The 17,664-nt window shown below is 49.0% G+C and overlaps 1 protein-coding gene across 3 annotated transcripts in view; it reads left to right on the forward strand.

Moving 5' to 3' along the window:
* The window catches only part of PHF19 (PHD finger protein 19), an 80,939-nt gene that overhangs the window by 36,367 nt on the left and 26,908 nt on the right, over window positions 1–17,664 (forward strand). For all 3 annotated transcript variants that reach the window (XM_088460902.1, XM_088460903.1, XM_088460904.1), the window contains 5 exons: window positions 2,675–2,743; window positions 8,591–8,711; window positions 11,387–11,454; window positions 12,304–12,477; window positions 14,219–14,306. In XM_088460902.1, the coding sequence (XP_088317028.1) occupies window positions 2,675–2,743; window positions 8,591–8,711; window positions 11,387–11,454; window positions 12,304–12,477; window positions 14,219–14,306 (520 nt within the window). The remainder of the gene's footprint in view (window positions 1–2,674; window positions 2,744–8,590; window positions 8,712–11,386; window positions 11,455–12,303; window positions 12,478–14,218; window positions 14,307–17,664) is intronic.

A 17,664-nucleotide genomic window follows, 5' to 3' on the forward strand; every position in this document is an offset into this window, starting at 1 on the left:
GACCGCACTAAGTACAAATCAGAATCCCACCCTCTGTCTTCGGCTGTATTAGGTGCAGAATCCTCCGCAAGGGGGGGGGGCACAGGCGGCCCGCGTGCCAACAGCTGGAAGCAAGTGTGTCCAAACTTGCGCACGTTCGCAGCCCCACTGGCCATTTAGCACCAGCAGGTCTCAGCCAGGGGGGGTTAAACCGAGGGCGCAGGAGGAAGGCAGCATTCCGATCAGGATTACCCTGATGGTTTGGTGCCTGCAGGGGGCATATATTTGGCACATGCCAAAGTTCCCTCTACAGAGCTCGCCTTCTCAGATATACCTGCGTTGCTTCTCACCCATTGGGGTCTACCCACCGGGGCATCAGAAACTGCGCTCAGGAGTATATGTCATTTTCATAATACTATTATTATGCTGGCTTCATTTGTTGCATATGTCGGGAAGAAATGAGTTGCTGTGACGCTGCACCTGTTGTGGAACTACAAGTCCCAGCACACCCTAAGCAGCTGTCTGACTAGTTGTTATAAGGCCTATTATGTGCGTGGTATTTACACCACTCTTTGTTCTGGAAAGAGACGTCTATTTATTATTATGAATATTGTACATGAGCGTTTTATACCGGCTCCCATCAGATCTGAAGTCTGGGCACTAGAGGATTGGGAGCAGCCATGATATCCGTGCTGTTATTAGCGTTAGACCTATTCTGACACTGCACTAAAGTTCATATGGTGCCACTTTGTAACATGCTCCCGGTATTGGAGTTCATGTCTTTGGCTGGAGTTTCTCCGGCGGCCTCAGTGGTTCCCTAGTGAATTTGGTCGCTGTCTTTGGATGGGACCTGCCCTGTGCTTGGCTCATGTGTGTATGTGTACAGTCAGAATTGAAGTGATGGCTTTCAGAATAAATTCAATGCGGTTTCAATGGCATTCCCTGCATTCTTGAACCTTCCCGAGAGACGGCCTTTCACAGCAATGGGGCCTTCCAGTCTTACAAGACGGCAAATTCCCCACATTTAACCCTTTCAGGTCGCCGAAAACCAGTGCAGCTGGATAGAAGTGTCCGGCCAGCTCTCACGCTCACAAACATAGAGGATCCCGTCCCGCTATCGGCTAATTGCGTTATTTCGTGCTCTGTATAATTGCCACCAGCGGTCAGTGCTGCTAAATCTCCTTACATCAGCGCTGAGCCGCAAGATAAATCCACGGATTCTGCTCCATGTGCGGGTGACGCAAATCGATGAAAATAGCCCTATACAGTAGCTCTCAGTCTGGAATAATCCTGCGTATATAACTGCTTCCAGGCATTCTAACAAATTGCTTTCTGGATCAGAGGAAAGGCCCAGTCCCCATGACCAGCTTGCACTTAGCCTGCAGATCTACAATTCGGGCCTCATGTAGAGTTGGACGCGTTTATCGCTCTGAACGTTTGTTGCAAAAATTGGCGTGTATGTATTGAGTCGCACATGTCTCGAGATACGTCCAGCTTACCCTATGCGTACACAATGTAGCAGTGTGTCATAGACAAAGGAGAGAATCGCCTATTGGCGACATTATTAATAAATGTTGCATTTTCCATATTATATACAATCCCATCCACATCCAAACTTTTGGGCCTGATTCAGACCCGCTCGCAAGCGGGTCGATGGTGGGCCATTGCGCACGCGCGAGCCCCGGAGAGAGAGTGAGACATCACTCGCTCCGGGGCTCGCTACAAGACGGGGAGGCTGTCGATGTTGATCGACAGCTCGTCCCATTTTGTAGGCGGGGAGGGGGGGTGGCTGGACAATCGGAACGCCTGCCGTTTGTGGGCGGCCCTACTGACATCATTCGTGATGTCAGTAGTGAACTTCCTGCTCTATTAGAGCAGGAAGTTCAGTTGGGTTTGCGGGAACCGAGACCCTACCACAAGGGTCTCGTCGCAAGCCCGATGGTCTCGATAATCGCGACCATAGCCAGGCCGCTCGCAAAAGCTTTGGGTGGTCACCCACAGCTATGCGAACGGCCTGGAGGCGGATTTTTTTAAAAATAAATCCGCCCTTATTCAGAGCATGCGCTCGCAAATAGCGAGCGCCTCAGAATCAGGCCCTTTATCTCTTAAAAAATGTGAATATTATTTCCCACAATAGTCCAAATGGAAATGACCAACAAGAAATCGGAATAGAGGGCCGCAACTTAACATATTATACCTTCAACGCTCATGTAAGTGGCGCCTTATTCAGCAGTTCACACTAGTGCACTGCCGAATGCAGATTCCTGATGGTCGGGAATCTGTGCAGACGCCGGACCTGTACTTGTGTATCTGCAGTACCGGTGCTGCGCGTTTACAGTGGCGTGTCGCCGCCATTGGGGGGGAGGGAAGCCATGATCTCGATCGGCTGGCGGAGATTTCCTGGCCTCCTTTCCTTATATGCGATGGCCGGCCTGCCTCACCCCATGGTCACTCAGCCGACCAAGGATCAAACCCAGGGTTTGCTTTGACATGTTGATTATGGCATTTTGATGTAATGCCACCTTGTATTATGTTTGATGTCGCATAGTAATGTGCAACCAGCACTGTATGAATAGATTATCCATCCGTGGGCTGATCATACGGTAATAATGCCGCTACTTACGCTGACTGATATTTTCCGATAATAAAATGTATTTGCGTCATGCTGGTTATTCTCTCTCTCTCTTCTTGGTAGGTTTTTTATCTTTTTCTGCTCGGTTTGTAACCAAGGTGCGGAATTCATCAAGCGGCTGCCCCTTAGATGGTAAGATTCCCATACTGGGGACGTCATACTGGGGACGTCATACTGGGGACGTCATACTGGGGACGTCATACTGGGGACGTCATACTGGGGACGTCATACTGGGGACGTCATACTGGGGACGTCATACTGGGGACATCATACTGGGGACGTCATACTGGGGACATCATACTGGGGACGTCATACTGGGGACGATACTATATGTCTTGCAGAGCTCTCTTCCATGAGTAAAACTAGGGCTCTCCCACGTCTGTGTTCAGCGCAGGTTCCTATAGTAAAGTATTTTTACTGTCTCCTTATCCCTATTATTATTCCCCAGTGTAACTGTCTACTGGAAATAGTAGAGCTGAATATAAATGATTATGGGGAGATGTATCAAGTCTTGGAGAGAGAGAAAGTTGTTCAAAGCAACCAATCGGCTTCACCCTGTGATCTGTGCCCTCCCCCTGTGATCCGTTTTCCATATCCTCCCTGTGATCCGTACACCCTGATCTGTACCCTCCCCGTGATCCGTTATCCATATCCTCCCTGTGATCCGTACACCCTGATCTGTACCCTCCCCGTGATCCGTTATCCATATCCTCCCTGTGATCCGTACACCCTGATCTGTACCCTCCCCCTGTGATCAGTTATCCGTATCCTCCCTGTGATCCGTACACCCTGTGATCTGTGCCCTCCCCCTGTGATCAGTTATCCATATCCTCCCTGTGATCCGTACACCCTGTGATCTGTACCCTCCCCCTGTGATCCGTACACCCTGATCTGTACCCTCCCCCTGTGATCCGTTATCCATATCCTCCCTGTGATCCGTACACCCTGTGATCTGTACCCTCCCCCTGTGATCCATTATCCATATCCTCCCTGTGATCCGTACACCCTGTGATCTGTGCCCTCCCCCTGTGATCCGTTATCCGTATCCTCCCTGTGATCCGTACACCCTGAACTGTACCCTCCCCCTGTGATCAGTTATCCGTATCCTCCCTGTGATCCGTACACCCTGTGATCTGTGCCCTCCCCCTGTGATCCGTTATCCATATCCTCCCTGTGATCTGTACACCCTGATCTGTACCCTCCCCCTGTGATCCATTATCCATATCCTCCCTGTGATCCATACACCCTGTGATCTGTGCCCTCCCCCTGTGATCAGTTATCCGTATCCTCCCTGTGATCCGTACACCCTGATCTGTACCCTCCCCCTGTGATCAGTTGTCCATATCCTCCCTGTGATCCGTACACCCTGTGATCTGTGCCCTCCCCCTGTGATCTATTGTCCGTATCCTCCCTGTGATCCGTACACCCTGTGATCTGTGCCCTCCCCCTGTGATCCGTTATCCGTATCCTCCCTGTGATCCGTACACCCTGTGATCTGTGCCCTCCCCCTGTGATCCGTTATCCGTATCCTCCCTGTGATCCGTACACCCTGTGATCTGTGCCCTCCCCCTGTGTGATCAGTTATCCGTATCCTCCCTGTGATCCGTACACCCTGTGATCTGTGCCCTCCCCCTGTGATCTATTGTCCGTATCCTCCTTGTGATCCGTACACCCTGTAATCTGTGCCCTCCCCCTGTGATCAGTTATCCGTATCCTCCCTGTGATCCGTACCCTCCCCCTGTGATCAGTTATCCATATCCTCCCTGTGATCCGTACACCCTGTGATCTGTGCCCTCCCCCTGTGATCAGTTATCCGTATCCTCCCTGTGATCCGTACACCCTGATCTGTGCCCTCCCCCTGTGATCAGTTATCCGTATCCTCCCTGTGATCCGTACCCTCCCCCTGTGATCAGTTATCCATATCCTCCCTGTGATCCGTACACCCTGTGATTTGTGCCCTCCCCATGATCCGTTATCCATATCCTCCCTGTGATCCGTATACCCTGATCTGTGCCCTCCCCCGTGATCCGTACACCCTGATCTGTGCCCTCCCCCTGTGATCCGTACACCCTGTGATCTGTGCCCTCCCCCTATGATCAGTTATCCGTATCCTCCCTGTGATCCGTACACCCTGATCTGTACCCTCCCCCTGTGATCAGTTATCCGTATCCTCCCTGTGATCCGTACACCCTGTGATCTGTACCCTCCCCCTGTGATCAGTTATCCGTATCCTCCCTGTGATCCGTACACCCTGTGATCTGTGCCCTCCCCCTGTGATCAGTTATCCGTATCCTCCCTGTGATCCGTACACCCTGATCTGTGCCCTCCCCCTGTGATCAGTTATCCGTATCCTCCCTGTGATCCGTACCCTCCCCCTGTGATCAGTTATCCATATCCTCCCTGTGATCCGTACACCCTGTGATTTGTGCCCTCCCCCTGTGATCCTTTATCCATAGCCTCCCTGTGATCCGTACACCCTGTGATCTGTGCCCTCCCCCTGTGATCAGTTATCCGTATCCTCCCTGTGATCCGTACACCCTGATCTGTACCCCCCCCCTGTGATCAGTTATCCGTATCCTCCCTGTGATCCGTACACCCTGATCTGTACCCTCCCCATGATCCGTTATCCATATCCTCCCTGTGATCCGTACACCCTGTGATCTGTGCCCTCCACCTGTGATCAGTTATCCGTATCCTCCCTGTGATCCGTACACCCTGATCTGTGCCCTCCCCCTGTGATCAGTTATCCGTATCCTCCCTGTGATCCGTACCCTCCCCCTGTGATCAGTTATCCATATCCTCCCTGTGATCCGTACACCCTGTGATTTGTGCCCTCCCCCTGTGATCCTTTATCCATAGCCTCCCTGTGATCCGTACACCCTGTGATCTGTGCCCTCCCCCTGTGATCAGTTATCCGTATCCTCCCTGTGATCCGTACACCCTGATCTGTACCCTCCCCATGATCCGTTATCCGTATCCTCCCTGTGATCTGTGCCCTCCCCCTGTGATCCGTTATCCATATCCTCTCTGTGATCCGTACACCCTGTGATCTGTACCCTCCCCCTGATCAGTTATCCGTATCCTCCTTGTGATCCGTACACCCTGTAATCTGTGCCCTCCCCCTGTGATCAGTTATCCGTATCCTCCCTGTGATCCGTACCCTCCCCCTGTGATCAGTTATCCATATCCTCCCTGTGATCCGTACACCCTGTGATCTGTGCCCTCCCCCTGTGATCAGTTATCCGTATCCTCCCTGTGATCCGTACACCCTGATCTGTACCCTCCCCATGATCCGTTATCCGTATCCTCCCTGTGATCTGTGCCCTCCCCCTGTGATCCGTTATCCATATCCTCTCTGTGATCCGTACACCCTGTGATCTGTACCCTCCCCCTGATCAGTTATCCGTATCCTCCTTGTGATCCGTACACCCTGTGATCTGTGCCCTCCCCCTGTGATCAGTTATCCATATCCTCCCTGTGATCCGTACACCCTGTGATCTGTGCCCTCCCCCTGTGATCAGTTATCCGTATCCTCCCTGTGATCCGTACACCCTGATCTGTACCCCCCCCCTGTGATCAGTTATCCGTATCCTCCCTGTGATCCGTACACCCTGATCTGTACCCTCCCCATGATCCGTTATCCATATCCTCCCTGTGATCCGTACACCCTGTGATCTGTGCCCTCCCCCTGTGATCAGTTATCCGTATCCTCCCTGTGATCCGTACACCCTGATCTGTACCCTCCCCATGATCCGTTATCCGTATCCTCCCTGTGATCCGTACCCTCCCCCTGTGATCCGTTATCCATATCCTCTCTGTGATCCGTACACCCTGTGATCTGTACCCTCCCCCTGATCAGTTATCCGTATCCTCCTTGTGATCCGTACACCCTGTAATCTGTGCCCTCCCCCTGTGATCAGTTATCCGTATCCTCCCTGTGATCCGTACCCTCCCCCTGTGATCAGTTATCCATATCCTCCCTGTGATCCGTACACCCTGTGATTTGTGCCCTCCCCCTGTGATCCTTTATCCATAGCCTCCCTGTGATCCGTACACCCTGTGATCTGTGCCCTCCCCCTGTGATCAGTTATCCGTATCCTCCCTGTGATCTGTGCCCTCCCCCTGTGATCCGTTATCCATATCCTCTCTGTGATCCGTACACCCTGTGATCTGTGCCCTCCCCCTGTGATCAGTTATCCGTATCCTCCCTGTGATCTATGCCCTCCCCCTGTGATCAGTTATCCGTATCCTCCTTGTGATCCGTACACCCTGTGATCTGTACCCTCCCCCTGATCAGTTATCCGTATCCTCCCTGTGATCCGTACACCCTGTGATCTGTGCCCTCCCCCTGTGATCAGTTATCCGTATCCTCCCTGTGATCTATGCCCTCCCCCTGTGATCCGTTATCCGTATCCTCCCTGTGATCCGTACACCGTGAACTGTACCCTCCCCCTGTGATCCGTTATCCGAATCCTCCCTGTGATCCGTACACCCTGATCTGTACCCTCCCCCTGTGATCCGTTATCTATATCCTCCCTGTGATCCGTACACCCTGATCTGTACCCTCCCCCTGTGATCCGTTATCTATATCCTCCCTGTGATCCGTACACCCTGTGATCTGTGCCCTCCCCCTGTGATCCATTATCCATATCCTCCCTGTGATCCGTACCCTCCCCCTGTGATCAGTTATCCATATCCTCCCTGTGATCCGTACACCCTGTGATCTGTACCCTCCCCATGATCCGTTATCCGTATCCTCCCTGTGATCTGTGCCCTCCCCCTGTGATCTGTGCCCTCCCCATGATCCGTTATCCGTATCCTCCCTGTGATCTGTGCCCTCCCCCTGTGATCCGTTATCCATATCCTCTCTGTGATCCGTACACCCTGTGATCTGTGCCCTCCCCCTGTGATCAGTTATCCATATCCTCCCTGTGATCCGTACACCCTGTGATCTGTACCCTCCCCATGATCCGTTATCCGTATCCTCCCTGTGATCTGTGCCCTCCCCCTGTGATCTGTGCCCTCCCCATGATCCGTTATCCGTATCCTCCCTGTGATCTGTGCCCTCCCCCTGTGATCCGTTATCCATATCCTCCCTGTGATCCGTACACCCTGTGATCTGTGCCCTCCCCCTGTGATCAGTTATCCATATCCTCCCTGTGATCCGTACACCCTGTGATCTGTGCCCTCCCCCTGTGATCTGTGCCCTCCCCCTGTGATCTGTGCCCTCCCCCTGTGATCTGTGCCCTCCCCCTGTGATCTGTGCCCTCCCCCTGTGATCTGTGCCCTCCCCCTGTGATCTGTGCCCTCCCCCTGTGATCTGTGCCCTCCCCTAGTGATCCAAATCAAATTTAACTTCCCAAGTAGTATTTATGTGTGAGACTAACAATAGCGTCCGAGGGCTCACCGCTGTGTAGTCTGATACAGACGGTAGTACTCTCAGCTGCAGTCTGTGCAATGTTTGTATCTACCAGCTACCACTGACTGCAACTCAACTGTTATAAAGAGGTTCGTTCTTTACAATCACTGGGTTCTGTGGTCACTTCTGTGTTCATTAGGATTAGGAAGACTTGTGTGTATGAGGGATTATATCACCTACTGTAACTTATTATAGACAATAAAAGTAAGCATGGTTTTATGTGACCACCTTGGTGAGCTCTTATATCGCTATAATTTACAGTAGCGAGTGCATTATATAAACACTAATGACTGTGGATGATTGCATTTGGGATTAAGATTGTGACCATTTTTACTAGTTCTTGGGTTATTGAGAACTTTTGGAGTTTTTTTCTTTTTATACTATACATTTTATTACAGTTTTGGGGTAAATTGGTCACGTGCAGAAGAGCCTCAATTTATTAGGATGGTCGGACAGAATAGGTCAGCGCTGTGAGACATGGATGGAATTTCCTAGTGGAGGTTCCTGGGGTGTGGCTTGAAACGCGTCGTATAACCAGCGTCTGTGTTGTGTGATTACAGGGTGGATGTGGTTCACCTCGCCCTCTACAACCTGGGGGTCCTCAGCAAGAAGAAATACTTTGATTTCGAGGAGATCCTGACTTTTGTCAATGATAACTGGGACCATATGCAGCTCGGGAAGGTACGTGGTTCACCACCAAGGGCTGGGGCGTGGGCGGGGGTTCATGTGGATATCAAGACCGAGGGAGTGGGATTTCCAGGATATAGGTTAGTGGTTTACATTTCCAGTTCTCAGGTACCCCCAGTAGGTCATGTTTTCTGGATTTCTTTAATCATACACAGGTGAGTTGATTTATATTGCTAAGTCAGTAAATATTCCACCTGTTTCCACAGAAGAAATCCTGAAAACATGACCTGTTGGGGGCACCTGAGGACTGGAGTTGACAACCTCTGATATATGGAGGTAAATAGCCGAGATGAGATTTGCCAAAATATAAACCTTTTGCCCAAATAATTTGGTGAAGTTTGACTCCTGTCTGAGATTTTATTTAATAACTTAAGATCTTTTATAACATTTTAAAAAATGTATTGAAATATTTTATTGTCCCCATGACCTCCTTCATGTTGACTAGTATACAGTACAGACCTCCTTCATGTGACTAGTATACAGTACATACCTCCTTCATGGTGACTAGTGTACAGTACAGACCTCCTTCATGGTGGCTAATGTACAGTACAGACCTCCTTCATGGTGACTAATGTACAGTACAGACCTCCCTCATGGTGACTAATGTACGGTACAGACCTCCTTCATGGTGACTAGTGTATAGTACAGACCTCCTTCATGGTGACTAGTATACAGTACAGACCTCCCTCATGGTGACTAGTATACAGTACAGACCTCCCTCATGGTGACGAATGTATAGTACAGACCTCCTTCATGATGACTAGTGTATAGTACAGAACTCCGTCATGGTGACTAGTGTGTACAGTAAAGACCTCCTTCATGGTGACTAATGTACAGTACAGACCTCCTTCATGGTGACTAATGTACAGTACAGACCTCCTTCATGGTGACTAATGTACAGTACAGACCTCCTTCATGGTGACTAATGTACAGTGCAGACCTCCTTCATGGTGACTAATGTACAGTGCAGACCTCCCTCATGGTGACTAGTGTACAGTACAGACCTTCATGGTGACTAATGTACAGTACAGACCTCCTTCATGGTGACTAATGTACACTACAGACCTCCTTCATGGTGACTAGTGTATAGTACAGACCTCCTTCATGGTGACTAATGTATAGTACAGACCTCCTTCATGGTGACTAGTGTATAGTACAGACCTCCTTCATGGTGACTAGTGTACAGTACAGACCTCCTTCATGGTGACTAATGTACAGTACAAACCTCCTTCATGGTGACTAGTGTACAGTACAGACCTCCTTCATGATGACTAGTGTACAGACCACCTTCATGGTGACTAGTGTATAGTACAGACCTCCTTCATGGTGACTAATGTACAGTACAGGCCTCCTTCATGGTGACTAATGTACTGTACAGATCTCCTTCATGGTGACTAATGTATAGTACAGACCTCCTTCATGGTGACTAATGTACAGTACAGACCTCCTTCATGGTGGCTAATGTACAGTGCAGACCTCCCTCATGGTGACTAATGTACAGTGCAGACCTCCTTCATGGTGACTAATGTACAGTACAGACCTCCTTCATTGTGACTAGTGTACAGTACAGACCTCCTTCATGATGACTAATGTACAGTACAGACCTCCTTCATGATGACTAGTGTACAGTACAGACCTCCCTCATGATGAGTCGTTCATCCTAGTGCACAGGCTCAGGTCTAGCCACTAACTTTTTGAGTATGAGAGGAGGATACATTAGTTAGGAATTGATAATTTTGTGACTTGTGCCCCCCTGTACATGGCAGGATCATTCTGTCCTTTTTGTTCTTTGCCTCACTACAAACGTTACAGTTTAGGCTAAATGTGCTGCTCCCAGGTCAGCTCTGATCCTGTCTGTATTTTTGGGAATGGTTTTTCCTCTACCCTGTTAGACTGGTGCTGATCACGCTGGGAGCTCAGGGAACCTCACAGCACTGGTTCATCTCTCCGGGCTCACTGGAAAATCATAGTGTGGAAAACTGAGGCTTGACTGCCACTTAGTGGCCAAAGTGCGAATTGCTAAGCCTCTGAGCCACACATTAAGGGCCTGATTCTTTGCCAGACGCAAATGCGTACGGCCGCAGCAAGTACTTTGTAATCGGTACAATAATGCGACAATACGTATGTATTTATGTGTACATTGCTGCGCTACAAGGATAGGAAACTCTCCGCCACTCAGGTCTTTCAGCTGTTGTTGAAGCACATATTCCATTTGCTAATGAGGCATGCTGGGTTTTGTAGTGTAACAATAGTTATTACTGGATAAAAGTTTAAGCACCGAAGTGCAAACAAAATCCAATGTGGTTGGGAATTACCATTGCAGGGGGTTTTAGGATGGTTTGGAGGGTCACACGGTGTGAGACTATTAGTAATTGTGGAAGCACTGGAGGAGACCTCGTTCCAGCATTGTCTGAGTTTGGGGGAAGCTTTATATCCAATACATTCTAACAGCTGGTAATCACAGGTCTACTGAGTGCATTGAATGTGATTTATCGCTATATATGTAGTTATCTTGAATATTCTTTTTTTTTTTCTTAGCAGCAATTCCATGTAACTGCTATGAATCAAAATCTGTTCCTGCTTTCACAATACTGTTTTACCCAGTGTTGATACCTAATTTCAGCCCATCGCATTACTGCTTTCTTGACCTGTCAATCATTTTATTTTAGCTGTCAGTCACCCCAGCTGAAGACCGGGGTCAGCACCTTTTGGAGGCATTAAACAGCTATAAGAGCAGGTGAGACTTCCTTCCTCCAGGTATAAGTGAAAGCCTCCAATGATTATATATGTCGGATTTGTGTTTCAGCCGTTTTTTAAAGGGTTCAGCGTAAAACCTGCCACATAGAGGCTGCTGTTTCCCAGCATTTGTCCTACGACAGTTATTGTGAATCAATATGTCTCAGAATAACAGACTAGATCAGCCTGTGGGGCTGATTCACAACGGATCGCAAGATTGCGTACGCACGCAGTTCAACTGCGATAGTATTCTAATCCATGGCAATCACAATGCAAACTTAGCACAACACAAGGACGCCCACTTTACCTTACACACATCCGTAATGTTTAGCAGAATAGTGAAACCATCGGTACTATCGAGTAACATCGCAGCCTCACTCAAACTTGCACAAACCCTGACATTACTGAGGAATTGCTAACAACCACGCACGCTATCAGGCTTCACACTGCATAGGGCATCGCGGTGGATAATTTATGCACACCCCCGCAACGGCGTTCAGACGCACTGGCACGCCTGTATTTCCCCCCCCTCCCTCCCGTCACCACCCACAAACGGTGCTTCCTGTCAATCACTCTGCGATGGGTCTACGTAGCCGGTGTGAGCGCAGTCACGATCGCAATAGCTAGTTCGCACACGTGCACTGCGATGCATTTGCAGAATGCAACAATCGGACGATGGCGTGCGTATTAGCAATTGTGCGATCCTTGCTGAATCAGGCCCTGTGACTGCAGGCAGCATGCGTGCACCTTTCCCTACCTGGAGGTGCTTTGTGGCCCTGTATTTCATGCTCTGATCATCTGATTATACCGCCCCCATTTTTAGCCTCCTCTGATGAATTCTCTGTTCCAGGTTTCTCTGTGGCAAGGAGATGAAGAGAAAAAAGTGCATCTTCCGTCTGAGAATCCGAGTTCCACCGAGTCCGCCCGGCAAACTTTTGCCAGACAAACTGCTTGGTCAGACGGAGAACAGGTCGGGTGGGGACATAAAGAAGAGAGGACGAAGCAAATATTCGCACAAAAATAGGTATCGTTATATCTCTGCGCAATCACTGACTGCGCAGCTCAGACATTAATACTACACAGATGTATCAGACCTTCCAGAGAGATAAAGTGGAGAAGTGACCCATAACAGCCAATCTGCTTCTTCTAACTCATTTTATAGACTATGGGGTCTATTTACTAAGCAGTGTTAGGAGACAGAGTGAAAAGCGATAAGAAAGTGATAAGGTGCCAGCCAATCAGCTCCCAACTGTCATCTCACAGGCTGTGTTTGAAACATGACAGTTGGGAGCTGATTGGCTGGTACCTTATCACTTTCTTATCACTTATCACTCTGTCTCCTAACACTGCTTAGTAAATAGACCCCTGTGCTAGATAAATGCTGGCTACAAGGGGATTGGTTGCTATGGGGAACATCTCCACTTCATCTCTCTCAAAGGGTTGATACGTCTCCCCTCCAAAGTGTGATGATGGCTTGTAGCCCCTCAAGACAGTTTTGCTGTGCTCCCCCTCTCTCACCCATGTCACTCTGGATAATATGCCAGGCTATGTGCTGTAACACTGTGTAAATTGCTTGTACTGTGGCTTTAAGGTGGGTACACACTATACAGATATATCTGCAGGTGATGGTCTTTCATACACACTGAACGGCCATCATCTGTGTCTGGTTGCGGGTCCCGGCGTCCAGTGGGTGTGTCGGGGGCGTGTCCCGGCGGGCGGGAGGGGTGTTCCAACCCCCTCCCCGCGGCTGACGCTATGTGTGTACGGGCGGTCTGCAGACATATCTGTCCATCGGCTGTGCAACACAGCCAATGCGATATATCAGTGAACGACGACGTTCACCGACATATCATGGGTACACACTGGCCGACGGCCAGCAGAAATATTGGCCGATCAGTTGATTGGCCAATGTATCTGTCAGTGTGTACCCAGCATAAAATACAGAATAGCCCAAACAGTCTTGCTATAAATATATACAGTACAACCACAGTGAATGATCTATACATGTGATAATTGCCTATTGTTACATAGCAGACTGAGGGTCTCATTCAGACCCGCTCGCAAGCGCTGAGCACTCGCAAGCGGGTCGATGTTGAGGCCCTTCGCACGCGCAGCGGCCGCACTGCGCGAGCGCAAGCCCCGGAGTGAGAGAGAAATTCTCTCGCTCCGGGGCTCACTACAAAAGGGGCGGCTGTCGATGGTGATCGACAGCTCGCACCGTTTTGTAGGCGGGGTGGGGGGTGGCTGGCCAAACGGAGGCGTTCCCAAAGGAACGCCTGCCATTTGGGGGCGGCCCCACTGACATCACGAGAACCGAAAGCTCACTGGGGCTTGCAGCAGACGAGACCCTACTACAAGAGTCTCGTCGAAAGCCCCGATGGTCGCGATGGTCTTGACCATCGCGACCATCAACCTGGCCGCTCGCTAAAGCTGTGGGTGGTCACCCACAGCTTAGCGAGCGGCCAGGAGGCAGGATTTTAGAAAGGAAGCGGCTACAAAACCTAAAATGCTAATTACAGTACATGATGCATAGATCAATGGACAACTATACATATGTTATCTGATTATAAGGTAAAGGCTCTCGCCATAGAAAAATAATTTTCCCTATATTGCTGTCACTTCCCGGCCGCATATCCTGCTACAGCTCAGGACTACAACTCCCAGCGTGCCCAGTTATAGTCGTGCGCAGCAGATGGTTGAACATTGCCGCAATCTCCCGTTTGTTATCTGACGCAGGCAGTGATCTCATTGTCTCCCTCTTGCAGTCTGCTTCCCCACGATTGTCCGCAACAGACCGGGAGGGGAATCCGCAGGAAACAGTCCAGGTTCCTTCTGGAGGACGCCATTCCCAGTGTCAGTAAATATCTGTTTCTTCTCCAATGCTGCCAAGTCCATTAAATGAGAAATATTTAGTACTTTCTTTTACAGGATAAAATGTAGAAACAGGCATGTGTATATATATATATATATATATATATATATCGCTACAGCTCGTCCCCCTGCTTTTCCATGTGTTTGGGCAAAATTATGGGTTCCGTTGTCATGGAAACGGCTCTCCTTCCTCATATAGCAGTATGTTTGCTCCGTGGCGTATCTATGGGTGCAGGATATGCGGTGTGCATGGGCCCCTTTGTTGAAGGGGGTGGAGGGCATGCATCTAATTCCTGCACATGGTGTGCCTGCAGCCGGTTCCCTCCCTACCTTTTTGCCGGCTGCGCCATCTTTCGTGTGATATATTGGAAAAGATGGGGCTGGTGCAGGCTGTGGTAAAGCCTCTAGGACCGCAGCAGAGCGTCTCCTATCTTCTGTGCGTGCAGCATCTCCCATAAATATCACACATGGTGCCGTCATCAGCAAAATGTGTTGGTTGGGTGGGGGGGGGGGGTGTTGCATGGGCGGCCATAGGTGGTAATATGCGTCTCCTGCAGTCCTGCCCACAGCTCAGCACAGGAATAGCAGCATCGATACTGTGTGGGAGATGTATCAAGCATTGGAAAGAGATAAAGTACCAACCACTCAGCTCCTAACTGTCATTTTTCAAATAAAGCCTGTAAAGTGACAGGAGCTGATTGGTTGGTACCTTACCTCTCTCCACTATATTGTTTTCCAAGGCTTAAGGCCTGATTCAGACCCGTTCGCTATCTGCGTACGCTCGCTGGATGCGTATGCAAATTTGTCAAAGTGACGCCACGTGAAGCGAACGCTCGCCAAGGCATAAGCACGCCCACCATGTCTTAGTGAGCGGCCACTTTGTCTGAGCGTACGCCCAATCGCACAGGCAGAGCCGCCCACCAGCAACACGTCATCTCCAGGAAGTGTATTAAAACATTGATACATCGCGCACCATCGGATGTGAACGCAGTGCTTGAGGCAGCTTTACCCTACCGGAAGCATTGCGAGGAAATCAGTGTAAAAAAAAAAAGGCAAGTGACGTGTACTTTGACGCTGCCTGATAATTATTAGTGTCCTGCCCCTGTCACCACCCACAAACGTCCTCTCCTGTCACTCATTACCCTGGGCTGCCTTTGCTGGGCGAGCGAGCGGGTTGCGATCGCAGTGTGTAGTTCGCGCACGCGCAGAATGAAGCGTACGCATGCGCAGAACATCGGGTCGCTTGCGAATGCACAGCGCGAGCGAGCGGCTCTGAATCAGGCCCCTAGTACATATCTGCCTGTGACTGTTGTGTTTGTCTACTCCAGTGATGCAACAATAACCAGAGGAGCCTATAACAGAGCATATTACTTATATACACACAGCAGCCAGAGGAGCCTATAACAGAGCATATTACTTATATACACACAGCAGCCAGAGGAGCCTATAACAGAGCATATCACTTATATACACACAGCAGCCAGAGGAGCCTATAACAGAGCATATCACTTATATATACATAGCAGCCAGAGGAGCCTATAACAGAGCATATTACTTATATACACACAGCAGCCAGAGGAGCCTATAACAGAGCATATTACTTATATACACACAGCAGCCAGAGGAGCCTATAACAGAGCATATTACTTATATACACACAGCAGCCAGAGGAGCCTATAACAGAGCATATCACTTATATACACACAGCAGCCAGAGGAGCCTATAACAGAGCATATCACTTATATACACACAGCAGCCAGAGGAGCCTATAACAGAGCATATTACTTATATACACACAGCAGCCAGGAGCCTATAACAGAGCATATTACTTATATACACACAGCAGCCAGAGGAGCCTATAACAGAGCATATCACTTATATACACACAGCAGCCAGAGGAGCCTATAACAGAGCATATCACTTATATACACAGCAGCCAGAGGAGCCTATAACAGAGCATATTACTTATATACACACAGCAGCCAGAGGAGCCTATAACAGAGCATATCACTTATATACACACAGCAGCCAGAGGAGCCTATAACAGAGCATATTACTTATATACACACAGCAGCCAGAGGAGCCTATAACAGAGCATATCACTTATATACACACAGCAGCCAGAGGAGCCTATAACAGAGCATATTACTTATATACACACAGCAGCCAGAGGAGCCTATAACAGAGCATATCACTTATATACACACAGCAGCCAGAGGAGCCTATAACAGAGCATATCACTTATATACACACAGCAGCCAGAGGAGCCTATAACAGAGCATATTACTTATATACACACAGCAGCCAGAGGAGCCTATAACAGAGCATATCACTTATATACACACAGCAGCCAGAGGAGCCTATAACAGAGCATATTACTTATGTACACACAGCAGCCAGAGGAGCCTATAACAGAGCATATTACTTATATACACACAGCAGCCAGAGGAGCCTATAACAGAGCATATTACTTATATACACACAGCAGCCAGAGGAGCCTATAACAGAGCATATTACTTATATACACAGAGGAGCCTATAACAGCATATTACTTATATACACACAGCAGCCAGAGGAGCCTATAACAGAGCATATTACTTATATACACACAGCAGCCAGAGGAGCCTATAACAGAGCATATTACTTATATACACACAGCAGCCAGAGGAGCCTATAACAGAGCATATTACTTATATACACACAGCAGCCAGAGGAGCCTATAACAGAGCATATTACTTATATACACACAGCAGCCAGAGGAGCCTATAACAGAGCATATTACTTATATACACAACAGCCAGAGGAGCCTATAACAGAGCATATTACTTATATACACACAGCAGCCAGAGGAGCCTATAACAGAGCATATCACTTATATACACAGCAGCCAGAGGAGCCTATAACAGAGCATATCACTTATATACACACAGCAGCCAGAGGAGCCTATAACAGAGCATATCACTTATATACACACAGCAGCCAGAGGAGCCTATAACAGAGCATATTACTTATATACACACAGCAGCCAGAGGAGCCTATAACAGAGCATATTACTTATATACACACAGCAGCCAGAGGAGCCTATAACAGAGCATATCACTTATATATACACAGCAGCCAGAGGAGCCTATAACAGAGCATATCACTTATATACACACAGCAGCCAGAGGAGCCTATAACAGAGCATATCACTTATATACACACAGCAGCCAGAGGAGCCTATAACAGCATATTACTTATATACACACAGCAGCCAGAGGAGCCTATAACAGAGCATATTACTTATATATACACAGCAGCCAGAGGAGCCTATAACAGAGCATATTACTTATATACACAG

The sequence above is a fragment of the Taudactylus pleione genome, unplaced genomic scaffold (genome assembly GCF_031769625.1).
Source record: "Taudactylus pleione unplaced genomic scaffold, aTauple2 ptg000988l, whole genome shotgun sequence".
In the NCBI taxonomy this organism is placed as follows: Eukaryota; Metazoa; Chordata; class Amphibia; order Anura; family Myobatrachidae; genus Taudactylus; species Taudactylus pleione.